Source organism: Cydia fagiglandana, chromosome 4 (genome assembly GCF_963556715.1).
Source record: "Cydia fagiglandana chromosome 4, ilCydFagi1.1, whole genome shotgun sequence".
NCBI lineage: Eukaryota > Metazoa > Arthropoda > Insecta > Lepidoptera > Tortricidae > Cydia > Cydia fagiglandana.
Window position 1 is genome coordinate 7750628 of NC_085935.1, and position 15645 is coordinate 7766272.

Here is a 15645-nt window from a genome sequence, read left to right on the forward strand (position 1 = left end):
CAATATTTTATACCTACTCCGACTCCCATAACCCTACCACTAAATTTCTCAAGTTTAGTAGAATCTACAAGTTTACTCGAGCACACCCAAATAACGTGCTCTATTTACGACGTACTGACACTAAAATGTTTCGAATAAAATTGTTGTCCATCAAAATATCCCATGTTCCTCTCACCGGCGGCATGTACCAAGTACGCCTACGTTACACGGAACTAAAACTACTAATGAAAAGGGCATAGGTAATGCAGGCAAGAAAAATAGCTCACATGCAGACGTCACTGCACGCCAATTGGCTACTTTCCTACTAGTCAAATCAGCTTCTTTTTTAGAACTGTCAAAAGGAGAATTTATATGAAAACTTGTGTAGTGACGTCACAGTCAACTCACCTACTTTTTATACTTCCATCCGATTTATTAATTATAAATTATGTTTAAAAATAACTGCTATCTATGTTTTGTAATAATTATCTGGTGGTTTATTTCGTGCACGGTATGAAATAATTTATTTTAAGTATAGGAAAGTACCCAATTGGGATAGTGTCTTCGCCCAGTGGCGGTACTTCCATACAAGCCCAAAAGCCGGGCTTGCCTTAGTTGCCTTACCGAAATTACGTAGTGATAAGATCAATAATCAATATAGATTATTTTTAAACCGCGCGCCAAATGAACCCGCCGTATTATTAAATTCAAGCAACTAAACAGCGCGCGGACCGCGGCGCCAGCGTGTTGCAAAATTTTGCCGTGGCGCCTCCTCCGCGCGAAAGAAATCAGGCGTAGGATGAATATCTGCTGAGAATTCAGCTATCCTGCTCGCACTCGTCGGATTGCGGTTGCAAGCCGACGAGTGCGAGCTTGCTTTTTCGTCCCGCTCTAGGCGGTCTAAGCCTACAAACGCCATAGAACGATGTAATTATTTGTTGGTATGTATAGCAATTCTATAAGGCGATTTAAGCCGAGCTTTTGGTGTGAAGTTAGCTGCTTAAGTTCACACGGGCACGCGTTTACTTCAAGTGTATTATTATTTAGTGGAGTCGAAAGTAACGAAAGGTTAATTTATTTAAGTGAATTTGAATTAAGTAGTGAATGTGGATTTGTTCGTTTGTTGTGACGTTTATAAGTGTTAACAATGGATGAAGTTGTTCCTTGTGACGGTATGAGATGCGTCCACGTATTACTCAACGAAAGCAAGGTAAAATTGTCATACTTTGTAGAAAAACGGGATATATATCATTTCCGCGCCAAAACCAACACCCTACTTGTGTACTCTCAGATAAGTCAGTCGCATTAGGAGAAAATTTTGTACGGCCGTTTACAAAACACAAGGATTGTTGGTTTACTCCAATTAAGGCGTAATTAGAGTGACAGAGAAAGAAGCATGCAATTTGCAAATTTCAGTGTACGCGGTAGGCCCTCTGATCATCATCATCATCATCATCATATCAGCCAGAGGACGTCCACTGCTGGACATAGGCCTCCCCCAAAGAGTGCCACAATTACCGGTCTTGCGCCACCCGCATCCAGCGGACTCCCGCGACCTTCACCTGGTCATCAGTCCACCTTGTGGGCCCTCTGATATGTTTGTAAAATTCTATCTAGTAGTTATGGTAGTACCTAGTATGCCCTGTGCTGTGCGCTATGATAGCTCGCCGCGATACGCTAGCAAATTCATTTGAGTCCAAAGAGTGAGATTGGACATTTATTACGAAAACATATCTTTCGGCTTGCCTTACTCCGAAACCCTAGGCACGCCACTGTCTTCGCCTTGCCAAAGACCACCACCATATGATAACTAATACATAATAACTAATACGTAATACATTCACCATAACATAAGTACTTACTAATTTATCCCTCTAGGAACGTTACTTTGTTTTACTGGATGTTCATCTTCATTCTCGTCATTTCGTACGGTCATAACTCATAAGCCAAGTGGACTGCACGGTGCAGACTGCCGCCAGCCGACCTCTTCACAATATATTGATTTTTTTAGTTATTGAATTATATCTGAGGACTGATAAACTGACAGCTGCGATAGATCATGCAGATGGACCTGAATTGTAGTAAGTAGGTATAAGTGCGTTTACTTCCATTTTACCTAGTTGCAAAGAGTATAGTATTGTTTGAAATTATTGTGTTTTCTATTTATCATTAGTACCATTACAAATTCAATGTTTTCTCCAAGGTGTAGCTTTAGATAGGTAAGTAAAGAACGAGTTAAGGCAGTTGAAGATATTTCGCTATCGTATCTAGTTAGCAAGATCTTCGAGTGCTGACTTATTCAGAGCCCGGCAGGCTCCGCGGCTCTGCGGTTAGGTGTAACTTAACGAACCCTCTTTGAATCTTTAATATAGTTTCGTTTAATGTAAGCTAGTTGCGAATAGGGCGCGTTTGTTTTGAAACGCTTAGCTTTGTGGACCGAAAATTAGCGACCAATGAGGACGTTTGAGTTTTCTAACGGTGCGGAGTTTGGTGTAACAAACTTACGTTGAGGGTTAGGTATATTTCATGCTTGGAATTAAGTAGGTAACATAAAATTATGCCAGAATGTAATTTTTCGATTAGGTTCACTTCTCTCCTATGAACTTTACGTATCTACCCAAAGTTACGGGCTATACGCTATATACCTATCCTAACTTTCTGACTGAATACTTATACACATAAACAGATAATTCTTTTCAATATGAAAGTTAGTAAACTTCAGTATTTGGATATATTATCATTACTTTCATGCACACAAGTCACGCCGATAAGTCACACACAAGTTATACATGTTTGTTCCCTGATGTGACAACTTTCTAAATCTTCCTTATTCTAAGGGATACAATGTTTGCCCATAATTTAAAAACAAATTTAACTCCATCTCTAATTCAAACATACACTTACCTGGAGGCAGAGGGCTCATCAAACGAGGCACCCGTTCTTCGTAAATTAGATTTCGTATTAAGCCTATTTTAATTTGCTTCGTGCTGGTATTGACTCTGCGCCGAGCAGCGGCCGGTTGACGTTGTGAGCAAAGCAAATACCGTGCTGGTGGCTGGTGCGATAATAAGCTTACCAAGGCAGCGGGCAGCGCCGTCCGCCCTATACTTCGCTATTATTAAATTCTTTTGTTGATCCGCGCCCACGGAATGCCCAGTTATTTACGTGCGGTCCGACTCAACGGGATCAACGTAAATATTCCTACCCCAGTTTGTCTTTTGAACTCGCGTAGATGAAAGGATACAAGAGGATTATTTGCATCGCTGTTTTTTCCGAACATTTGTCTTGCGAAATTTCTAACAATTTGATATGGAAATGTGAAAGCAGCAGGTGTGTTAAATCTCATCGACGCTACTCAGATGTACCTACCCATCGCATGAGAGGAAGCAGTTATAAAATAAGTTGCATAAATTAAATGTTTGTGGAAATCTGCCCTCCCTCGCACGAATTTAGACGTCTAAGCTTAGGGCGCTTCATTTCGGAACATTACTCTCTGCACAACAATAAAACTCATTAAATCGCTGGCGCGGTCGCGTTTTATAAATGTTTCAGGTATTAATAAAATTAACAAAGCGCGCGTACGCGAGAGGGCTATTTTCCGACAAAGCGTTGGGGCGGAGTACAATAGAGACTAAAATAAATACGAGGAATTTAGCAAACAGGAGGTTTCACAAAGCGTTCACCTGGCGGGCTCGGCGCGCACTATTGAAAATTAAGTGGCTGCGACGGACTTCAATTACGGCCGGAGGAGGCCGGGTGCGACAGACTGCGTCCGGCGGCCTAAACATACATTATAAGACACTGGGAACCCTACTGAGACCATTATTTTAGTCTCATTAACAATCTAGATTAAAGATAAATTCGTTGCATACTACCCATTCCATGTCACATCAATATTATCCAAGCTGCGCCTTATCGACTTACCATCCTACTTAATAATACGATTTCGTTCATTCCATAATCTTCTTATCTGTAGCTAAAAAAGCAGTTCAATTTGTCGTCACATACGCGAACTATCAACCCTCGTTGGTTGGCAGATCTCTATCGGGCTCCCTCGGAACACAGGGGCGTATGACGACGGAGTTAGTAAGGGGAATGCGGCACTTTTCTACTGTAGTCCATTCTGTGGCCGGCGCGCTAAACCGGCGCTTATCTGGGAAATTACACAGTTTTACTCGATCCTCTCAAAAACTGCGGAAGGTTGACTTTTTGCACGGCTTAGCAATCCCCTACTACAAGTAGTGTGTTTTTTGTGGACTTTACACGGGAGTGTTATTGAGTTAACTTTATTAGACAGAGTTAATAAAATTTTGTGGAGTTTTATTATTAGGTTAGTAGATAATTTTGGTAATCTAATGAATGATTTTTAAATCATTTTATTAAAAATTAAATTCTTCCTATATATGTTTTACACATCGATCGTGCGTATAAGCTCTAAACCTTACTTAAGTAAGTATTACTTATATAATGTGGTCAACTTGAAGTTATACAACTTTTTTCCGCCATTTTGTTTTGGCGGCAAATATGATAATTGTTTCAGAAAAAATATTATGTGTAGATACGGCAAATTTCGGACGGATTCTGATTTTAATAACATGTCTAATTCAAAACCTGTTAATACGCCTATTAATTAATACATATATAATATATGCTTTCAAAATAATATTTGTAGACTAACTAAGTAAGCAGATATACAGCTGATCTCAAACCCATTTTAGGACCACAAAAAATACTCCATTATTAAGTGATCATCTCTATAGTAAGCGGTTACGTGGTAAGAGGTAAGAGCGCGGGCTGTGGGCTTAGGCGCCAATCGCCAGTTAACCCTCGGCGCGGATTTTATTGCCATTCGTATTGTCAAAGAGATTTAGCTACTTTGACATGTTGGGAATTCGATTGTTGACTCTTTGCAGCTATTCGGCCTTTTTTATCTCGTAGGCTTACTTCGAAAGACTTTAAAAATGCGGACAGATTTTCATTACACCTTGCATCTGCATGGATTTGTTGTATGTACTAGCATCAATATAATTAATTTATCATAAGGTATACTTTAGTCACTAAGTAATTACTACAAAATTAATACAATGGATTTTAATGCAAGTTTCTAGCATGAGCACAAATCACAAGTACCTTACATATGTGTGCCTATAACCTACGAACTCTGGTGCATCCTTTAAAATTCCAAGACAAACATAGTAAGTAAGCATTTATAAAAGTCACGCCGTCACCCGGGAGCTTACATAACTAACTGACTATACAACCGAAGAAATAAAATTATACTTAAAATAATATGCCGTAAATTTATAATTTTTAAACATTTGTTTAATCATTTAGGCCGCCTTATGGGTATACGTATGTATATTTAGGTGTAGTTGATGTATGAGCGGCGTGATAATTAATTAGTTTTCCCCTCAGTTTAATGGCCGTGTTGCAATGCGATGTCTCAGGTAAAATGCATAGGGTAATACGTTAACAGCGTTTCGAGCCTTTGTCTGCTCTCAACGAATTACGGGAAAGGCGAAAATTTAAATACCAGCCGAGCTGTTTTACATGTAAGAGATGCACTTTGCATGTAATGTGGCGACTAAATGAGGCGACAAAACGTACGGAAATGTTCCGTGAGTGCTGCATTTGCACCTTAACCACTTGCCTAGGTAAAGTCGTTGGAATACCAAATAATAATTGTGTTGGCAAGGGAATCCAGCAGAATGGAATCTGAGCTGTGTCTATTAGGGTACAAAGGTCTTTACATGAAATAGTGATGAAGCTGATCACGATAAACTAAGCGACGTAGAGTATCGTAATAAATAAGTATTGCCCTCAACTACAAGTTTACCCAATTTCATTTAGATTAAAACAAATTTACTTAAGTTCTTGAGTATCAAACTATCTTCTGACAGTTCAGCTTAAAAACATCGAAATGCCGGGACGTGCCGCTAGCCAGCCGCGTGATCCAAGTCGAATGTAACGGTAAAGGTATAACGTCATAAAAAGGTTCTATCGGCAAAATAAAAATATATCTAGGTGGTGTTTGGGTGGTGCCCTAGGCACCCGGTTCCAAACGGACAGAATATGATAGTGGCCAGTCACCGAGATAGTTACTACACTGTATCATCCCATTGGTGACTGATCACTGTCACCCAAAGATTTCACTAGCAGACTGAAATATCAAAATTATTTGAACCTTCTTTCGCAGTCGCTTCTTTAACACAGATGTGATGAAGATTGTTCCTAAAATTCACGAAGGCACATTTTGGCCATGACATTTATTTGTTCAGGCACAGGAGGCTTATTCTGATTGTAATAACTGGTTATGGTATATGAATTTTCTTCTTACGTTTTCTTAGGCAAAAACAGTGGCTCAAGAAAAATTTAATTTACATTATGTAAAATAATTAATATTTGAAAATTTAAAAAAAAGTTTAAACCGCCGTTTAATTTTTGCCCTTTTAACAGATTTTTGTATTCAATGTGGCATATAATAAACTATATACGAGTATAATCGCTTAGCTGTGCCTGGAGGTTCCTCCTAAGAAGGGGGCGGGAACTCGCTCGCGGCCAACGCCCGCGGGTCGGACAGTGATAACGTGATAACGACATTGCCTCCTTTTCTATTGCAGCCTGCAATCTGAGACAACGGGCCCGATTCGGATTTTGAAATAGATATCTATTAGATATCTTTTAGACATCACCAAGATACGATAACGATATGTTTAAGATCTAACCTGTCAAATTTGACATTTGCGCGATTGGAGATACTCTTGAATGATTTCCACAGGATATAACTTAGAGATCCAATTCACATCTAATAGATATCTTACTCTAACGTAAAAGTGACATTGGTTGCCCGAATTGCGCTGCAAAATCCATCAAACTTCACAGTTTGGCGAGTTTTATGTTATTTATAAAATGTATTTTAGTGTATCATGAATAAAAAAAAAAGAGAACTAGTTGATATCTAAACTATAACGTATCTAGAATGGATCTAATACGTGTCGTCTCTTGTGAATATCTTAAAGTTCGAATACAGCAGTTTATCTATTCTGTTTAAGACGTTTTTAACCCACTCAAAAAAGCAAGTCCTCAATCTGCGAAACATTTTTATAACTTTTATAGGTAAATTAGCAAATTTTTCATTTTCTTTAATTCACACTTTTGACATATTTTTATGGCGTAATAACTTACCACTGATAACTTAAAATAGGGTTGAAGGTAGTAAATAAAGTGACGGCCAAAGTTACCAAATAGTTATAACGTAACACAAGGTTGTTACCATAGAAATAAGGATGTATTCCGCTATATGTATTTGACAAGGTAATGTAGGCACCTACCCTATTTAATAACCAAATATTTTCATAACTTTCTTTAGTAGGTATACCCATGGAGAAAATTACTCTGAGAAATATTACAACTAAAAACTGCAAAATGAAATGAAATTACATATATGTTTTCTGGTATTGGGTAAGGTAGCAACGAACATAATTTTGTCATATCATCATAGTCAGAGTTCATATTACAAGGGCTGATAAAAAAAAACAGATACGGTAGGTTAGAAAAGCTCCTCTAAAAAACCGAATGTATGAAACTGTACGAAAATTTGAACTTCGACTCGACTCGGAAACTCGGCTGTACCAATAGAAACTAAGTTACAAAAATACCATACGTTTTCGTGACGCAGGGGAAGATGTTTAGGGAAAATTTACGTTGAAATTATGCATATATTGTACAAAGTAGGAAACTCCATCTGTCCACCAAATTCGACAGCAATAAAAATTGGCCAAACAGAAAAGTACGAAGTATTACATACCTACCCAAGTAATTTGCTGACGTAAGTATAAAATAAAATAAAACACAATATTTTCAAGAGCTTAGACGTCAATTAAGAAGTAAAACCGTCGCTATCATTTATACGGCTCTAGAATCCGAAGGAAAATTTATTTAGGACCTGGTTCATTAATTGATAGGGCTCCGCGGCGGGTTTACGAGCACTGGAAAGACAAGGGTGCGCCGTAATCGACACCGAAAATTACGATATCAATTAGACGTAGCTATGAAAACGCAAAACGTCGATACAGTGCAATTTTTTCTTAAAGTTAAGTATAGCAAGTTGTAACACTTATCGTTACCTAGTGGATTTATCTACATCGTAGCCTGAATAAAATTTTTGAGTTAAAAAAATGTCGTAGAACCGTGATATGTCTATACGGTAAGTATAGTCCCTCTCGTCTTGTAGAGAACTATGAATATATTTCACCACCGCCTAATAAAATGGAGATTAGCAAACGCAAATAAAAATTCACATTTATTTACGATTAAGTTAAATCACAAAAAAAAATAACTGGGGTGTCTTCAACACAGCATACAAAATATATAGGTGGTTAACAATCGGTAGAGCCGTTAAGAAGTTCTAGTCAAAACACCCCCACAGACTGTTCGATTAGGCGATTCAATCTCATCAAGTCATCAATGTCATCATGCAGGGACTCACTAATTTTATGCAGATACAGTGACAAACTCGCGTACCTACGTACTGAGTACTGAGGAACTACTAGAATCATGTAATTACTAAAATATTTCCGCTCCTACTTAATACCCATTAAACTGTAGTAGGTAAAACAGACGCATTGGGTCGATGGTAAAATATTTGTGGAATTTTACCACACAACAATTCTCGGCAGCTTCTTGGCAAATGAGTCAGGAAAGCAGTGCTACTGTAGACTGTATACCCCCTCGTATACCCACTTTATTTCCGCTATCAGCTTCTGTTCGCAATTAAACACTTCTTAGGCCAATTCAGTTTACGATCGAGCCTCCGACGCTTTCGCGCCACCGGCGGTTTTACGAGCTTTTTGCCAGAAATTAGCGATTTTATTGTGAGATGAATAAAAGTTATACTGCGGCAAAGTAAACGCGCCGAGAATGCTACAGAGCCTATTTATGTTCTTTTCCTAGATTTATTGGTTATTTCTTTGGCTCTCTATAGTAATTAGGTATACGAGGACAACATTATTGAGAGGTACTGTGTTTCTCACTAGAAATACGAATAATGCCTTTTTTTTAAATATAAAAAAATCATAGGCGAAATTAATATCTGGCGATGTAAATATTCTGATCCAACATTTTTTTTAAAAGTGTTTCACTAATTTTGGTTATTTTAAGATTAAGAATATTAAAGTATTTTTATTTTTAAGTGAATATAAAACTCGTACCAGTTTCAGCGTACGAACTCAGTTTTCAGTTAGTAGTGCTAGTACGCATGTGTTTGAACTAGGTGTATCTTAGTCTTACCTTATTAGATAGAACTATTAACGTCTAAATATTCTGAATAAAGTCTACGCAGATATCTGTAAATACACTCGCTATACATACTTATTTCTTTATGAATTTGTGTGTCTTTATACATCCCTGGAGCCGGTTGTGAGTTGTGCGGGAGTTTTAATAGCGGCGTCGCGTGGCGCCGCATGTAAATCAGGAGGAAACCCTTATTCTGATGTTCTACTTTTACTTGATGGCATATGGTTATTTTATTAACACTAACAACATTACCAATTAATCTGAATCTAATTTCAGTTTTCTTTTCTTTTTAGTTATGCGAAGCGCCCAGCCCAGTTGTGTCTTAATTATTGTAATGGTTATATGGTTTTTATTCTATCTCAAAGTTCACAAAATTGTGACAAAGTTCTGAAAACACAAATCAAAAATCTAAAAATTGCAAATAGCATTTTGCTTCTAGGCTTGATGCATACCTAGTGCATATCGATGTTATTTTTTACTAAAGGAACACAAATGTGTACCATATTTATGTATGTATATTAATAAATAATAGAATATGAATTTAAAGGACTAGTACAAAAACATATACATATTTATTGCGAAAGGTACCTGTCTAGTTTTCGATGTCAAACTTTCGCCTTACGACCTAAAACTGTAGAATATTTCGTTGTCTACATTAAAAACTGAATCAGGCGCCGAATTTGCGTCACCTTGTTATTTATGTAGGTAATTTGCTTCATCTCTGTAATTTTCCAGAACTTTCGATTCCAAACTTTAGCACTGACAAAATTGCCCTGCTTAACAAACAATTTCGTTTTATGGCCTACCAACCAACGTTTACTTAGTTTTAATTTAAAAGCGACAAAGCAGGAATACAAATTAAAAGCAGCATTATTTACAAATGTATTTTTCAATCTATAATGGTTTTTTTACATATAGGTACATATTTTTATTTTACATTACAAACATCGTTACAAAAATACACTTTTAACATCGCAATCAGGTACAGTCAGCAGCAGATATACCTGAGCGGGCAAGGTGTCCAAGAAAACATATACACTTCAATCGTCACAAAAATAAGGACATCTAAGTTGTCATTTTAGCGTAGGCTTTCAGTTCGTCACATATATCTTAACTTCTGAGTTTTTCTTTAACACATACACCCTTATTTAATCACAATGACAATAACGGTTAAAAAGTCAGTGGTATCTAAGCACTCAAATTCAAGCTGCTGTCATTAATACCTACAGACCTACACGCACTGCCAATCACGTACGTCAGCAGCCAGGGTGACACCAGTTGCTAAGCAGTTGTTATTTCAATGGTAACTAAGCATCAACGTTTTATCAGTTTAACTTTTAAAAAAATACTGTAGCAGCTACGAATTGACACCTCCTTTCTTAAAGAAGTATTTTATCGTCAAGTGTCAAACTTAGACAATAAATAAGTAGGTTCTGAGTATTATGTATATTCTTTGGTAGGTTCTACGAGAATGATCGGTTTTTTATTTTAACTGTCATAGGCGGCCGTTCTTCCAAACCGTAGAGCATAATATATGTTAATATATTTATTTAGCCCGCTTATGGTACTAAAATATACTATATAGTACTAAAATACGACGCTCCGAATCGATCAAAGAACGAAGGAGAAAACAATAGAATTGAAACGTAACACGTTCACTGTCCCAATCTGACATGTTAACCTTATGGCTTTGTAATAGAGGCTAGCCGTGGCCCCACGTGAGAAGCACGGGCAGTAAAGGTATTAAGCATATCCAACTATAACTCCTCTCTTTATTTTGTTGGAGGAATGACGAATTTTGTTTTTACAACTTAGCAGAGAGGATAGAGTATACGGAGTTATAGTGCTAAGTACAGTATGTATCAGACCGAAAGGCCAAGAAAGAGACCCATTAATGTTTAGGTCATACTGAGCAACTTTTACTATGGGACCAACCCCGAAACCCCGGAAAAAAATTTACTCTCCCATAGAAAATTTCAACATCAGACCAGCAAAATGTATAAAACTTCCAATTATTTTTCCGCGTTATCGGGGTTGGTCCCATGGTAAAAGTTGTCCAGTATGATCTAAACATTAATGGGTCTCTTTCTTGGCCTTTCGTCCTGATACATACTGTATATCTTTGAACTTATTGTTAGTATAACCTAGCAGTAAACATCAAATGGCATTCGGCATCTAAGGAACGCCCACTGCGGGTTCAAACCTACAACGTCCTGTTAGAAAGTCGTACATACGCTACATGTGACATAATATCTTCAAAAAACATATAAACTTATGCGAAATTAATATAAAACCACAAATTAATAACAGAAATGAAACCCAAAAAAAAAAGCTGTAATTTCTAGGTGCGTCCGACTGAGATTTGAACCCGCGGTCTCTGCTTTGAAAAGCAAACGCCTTGGTAACAAGACCACAACGTGCCTTGACAATTGGCTCTAAATTCGGCTTCAGTTAGCTTTCGCTATGTGTCACTCATTCGTTTTGATAATTCTATTCAATAAAAGAAATAGTTTGCAGTAAGTTGACTGACAGACCACTGTCAATGGTTAAAGGGTAAAACGTGAGATAGATGTATGTGATGACAAGACTGTACTGCTTTCGATGATTGTCAAAACGCTTTACCTGAAATTAGCATAGCTATTATTCATTCAATATACGACCATACATGTATGCTTTAAACGTCTATTTTTCCATATTGTTCAGATATATTTGACACGTTGACCGCTTAGATACCAGTGGTTTTTTGACAGCTAAGGTATCAATGATTTGTTGTAAGTGTAGAAATTAATGAATAGCGACTGTTAAGATATTTGTGACATGTTGAGCGCTCACAAGGAAATGCTACCATGACAGTCAACAACTTTTTGACAGTTTAAACGTTTACCTCTCTTTGAGCACCTGGAGTGTATAGCGACTTCTGCTGCTGACTGTACTTGGTCCTTGAAAATTGAAATGTATGCAAGCCAGCTTGCTGAGTGATTTATATTAGGTTCCGAATACACTCGTTACTTAAATAAAAAACGACACATACTTAAAATTAATATTTGTCAGCACTGGGAAATGTACACTGGGGGCCTAGCCAACATGACAATTGTTTGTAGAAAACGAAACGAAAAGCTTTCATATCCATACATTATTTACGCTTTTCTAATAGTTTTGTTTTCTGCAACCGATTGTCATCTCGGCTAGGCCCCCAGAACGGCCAGAGGGCCTACCGCGAACCACGTTCGACGTGTTGCCTCTCTATCGCACTTGTAAATTCGTACTTAAGTGTGACAGCGAGGCTACACGACGAATGTGGTTCGCGGTAGGCCCTCAGAACCCAGTTCTGGAAGCGACGTTTAACATTATATTGGTGCCTCCATGCCAAATGTATTAACTTAGTGCCAAAAATTTAAGTATCTACTAAATAAAAATAAAGTAAACCTTGTACAGTACAATAATCGAGAACAATAATAAACAGTAAGGTGACAAATTTCATTTGTGCATTATGCTGCAGTTTAAATTTAAATTGCAGTCAAGTGAAAATACTAAAAAAAATACTGTTACGAACAATGTGATAAGTACCTAACACCCTAAAAAATAATTTACACTTAATAAAATACTAAATATCTCAGTGGAGTTTATAGATTATGCTTTCGCAATATTTACCGCTTAATGAGAATTACATAATAAAATAAAAACCTAAGACGTTTCTTTTCTTGTTATAATTTATCTAAAAAATAAATAATTTTATATACCTACGTAATTACATCAATATTGAATAATGTATCATCAATTATTTGTGGCAAAGTTAGAGTCCCGAGTATCCTGAAAATGATTTTATTTGGTGACTCCTATACCTACACAATTTCTGGACAATCAAGTCAGAAAAAAGTTAGGTACGTACCTAAATTTAAATAAAATAATTTTATGTGCTCCAGTAACGTATTATAATGAATATATGAAAGCTTTACATAGCACCTTCTTAAGTATAATATTATTATAAGTTATTGCGTTTTATTTGCTTGAGAAAAAGGATAAACAATCTTACAAAGCTGGCCTTCATCACTCAAACAACATGAAAAATTTATTTTTAAACAAAAATAAAACGTCACCAGGAAATTAAGTAGAAGCGATGTGCAGACTCAGAAATAATCAAAAGTTCAGACTCAGAAAAATATGTAGTTACCTTATAATCAAAAATCTATTTTTGATTTAATAATGATATGATATTAAATAATTGCTGAAAACTATTTATCGTTCAAAAGTTCTATGTTGGAAAGTACGATTATTTACCTACTTACCTAGTGTTTACTCCCTTATTCATAAAAAACGCTACAAGGTACAATTAGCTAACAATCCCAGCTCCCAGGTCAATTTGACAACTTAAGCATTCGAAGGAAAGAGATTAAACGTAAATAAGGTAACTATTTGAGAATGGTAGCGCGTCTATGAATAAAGCCTCTAGTGATTTTTTTTATAAAGTATAACACTAGGAACTATAAAGAAATCACTTTATTTCATTCAATATTTCGGTCATAATAAAATTCATAATTGCAGACTTTTACATTTACCTCACTTCACCTGACCATTCAATCACTTATATTTACATTGGCCCCGTTCATTACGTTTATTAACATAGGTAAAGAGAATTTGAATATGAATTTTAATCTTCTGTCGAAAGATGGCAGTAAATGTACTGTGGCTACATAATTTACCATGACAGTAACTCTCTATACACTCCCACTCTCTATATATAGACTCTTTGACATAGGTAAGAGTTAGTAAGTATACATCTTCTTAACATAGGTACCCGAGAGACTAAGATAAGTACGTGAAGTAGGTATGTAGTACAAAGTAGACGCATAAGTATTTGACTTCTGAATTGGTCTACAGGTTTAGGTTGTGATAGAAAATAAGGTATTTATTGAGTACTAAGTGTAGTGAGTAACACAAGCATAAATTACGTATTGAAATGACATATTTAACTTATTAAAAAGTTGTCTTACACTGACAAATTCAGACTCTCCCCCCCCCCCCCTGCATGGAAGTATATCAATGAATACGTCTGGGATGAGATCCAAAAAATTTTACTACATTTCAAAAAAATATTTTTTTTTATATATATATTTACCTAGAATTATAAGTCCAGTACCTATATAAAATGCTAATACTTTTTATTATATATTTTTCAGGTATACACACCTATGTATTAAAGTATAGCAAAAGAAAATTAAAATACAATCTTCAATTAAATTTTTCACTGGAATTGTAACTAAGGTACAATACAAAAATGTTTAATACGTCCAAATACAATGTACTATGTCCGTCTCTATCGTTCTTGTATCATATGAGTAACAGAGACGATGTTCGCGGTAGATCTATGTACTTACAAACACTGACTGTGATGAACACGGCACATCATATTTTACAATCTTATACCGCTACCACCAGTAAGATCCTGAGTGCGTAACTGCATATATACTTGGTCAAGCAGATCTTGTCAGTAGAAAAAGGCGGCAAATTTGAAAAATGTAGGCGCGAAGGGTTATCGTCTCATAGAAAATTTGAATTTCGCGCCTTTTTCTACTGACAAGATTTGCTTGACCGTCTATAATAGGGTATTTCACTACTAGTCAAATCAGTTTCTTTTTTCGAACTGTCAAAACAATTTTGCTACTATAGAATTTATATGAAACTACCATGTGGTGTCACAATCGAATTACCTACTCTTTATAGTTTTGTACGGGTTTTAAAAGAGAAATTGTGTCTAAAAATAACTGCTGTCTACGTTTCTCTATTAATCTTCCGGTGCTGTATTTCTTGCATCGTATAAAATAATTAATTTTATATACAGTCAAATACCGTATTATTACCTACCTAACCGTAATCATACCATAGAAATATTATAGTGAAGAGATATATCACACCGCACCCCTTTTCTTGGGAATACTCCGTCACAATCACAATCCGTCACAGTCACAAACACAAATTGATTCCTCAAAGTTTTGCCACGTTTAGCCATATATGTTGTGGTCATAAGTATTGTAAGCTAAGATTCAGACCTTTTAAGTTTTTTCAGAACACAGGTCATCTGCCCGATCTGCTGGCCTCCCCGTTCATCTCCTGTAAAAATAATACAAGTTAATTCTTGCTTACATAAATTTGCGGCAATAATTTTGACAGGCACTTTTGTTCAATAATTTTGGATTTTTAAGTTCTCTACTTATTGTAATCTGGGGGGTCAATTCAAACATATTATATTCCTGACATCTAAATGATATTTGATTATTATTTGTGCATTCATTTGCTCGTACTTGTCCGTACATGTATTGACCCGAGAGACACACACGGGCGAATGACATCGTTCAGACATAGTTTTGATGTCAA

The 15645-nt window shown here is 36.4% G+C and overlaps 1 protein-coding gene across 1 annotated transcript in view; it reads right to left on the minus strand.

Annotated features, from left to right (window-relative positions):
- Positions 1-10143: 10143 nt before the first annotated feature.
- The window catches only part of LOC134663573 (sodium-coupled monocarboxylate transporter 1-like), a 34515-nt gene continuing 29013 nt past the window's right edge, over positions 10144-15645 (minus strand). The window contains exon 13 of the mRNA XM_063519977.1: positions 10144-15381. Coding sequence (XP_063376047.1) covers positions 15346-15381 — 36 coding nt within the window. The 3' untranslated portion in view covers positions 10144-15345. The remainder of the gene's footprint in view (positions 15382-15645) is intronic.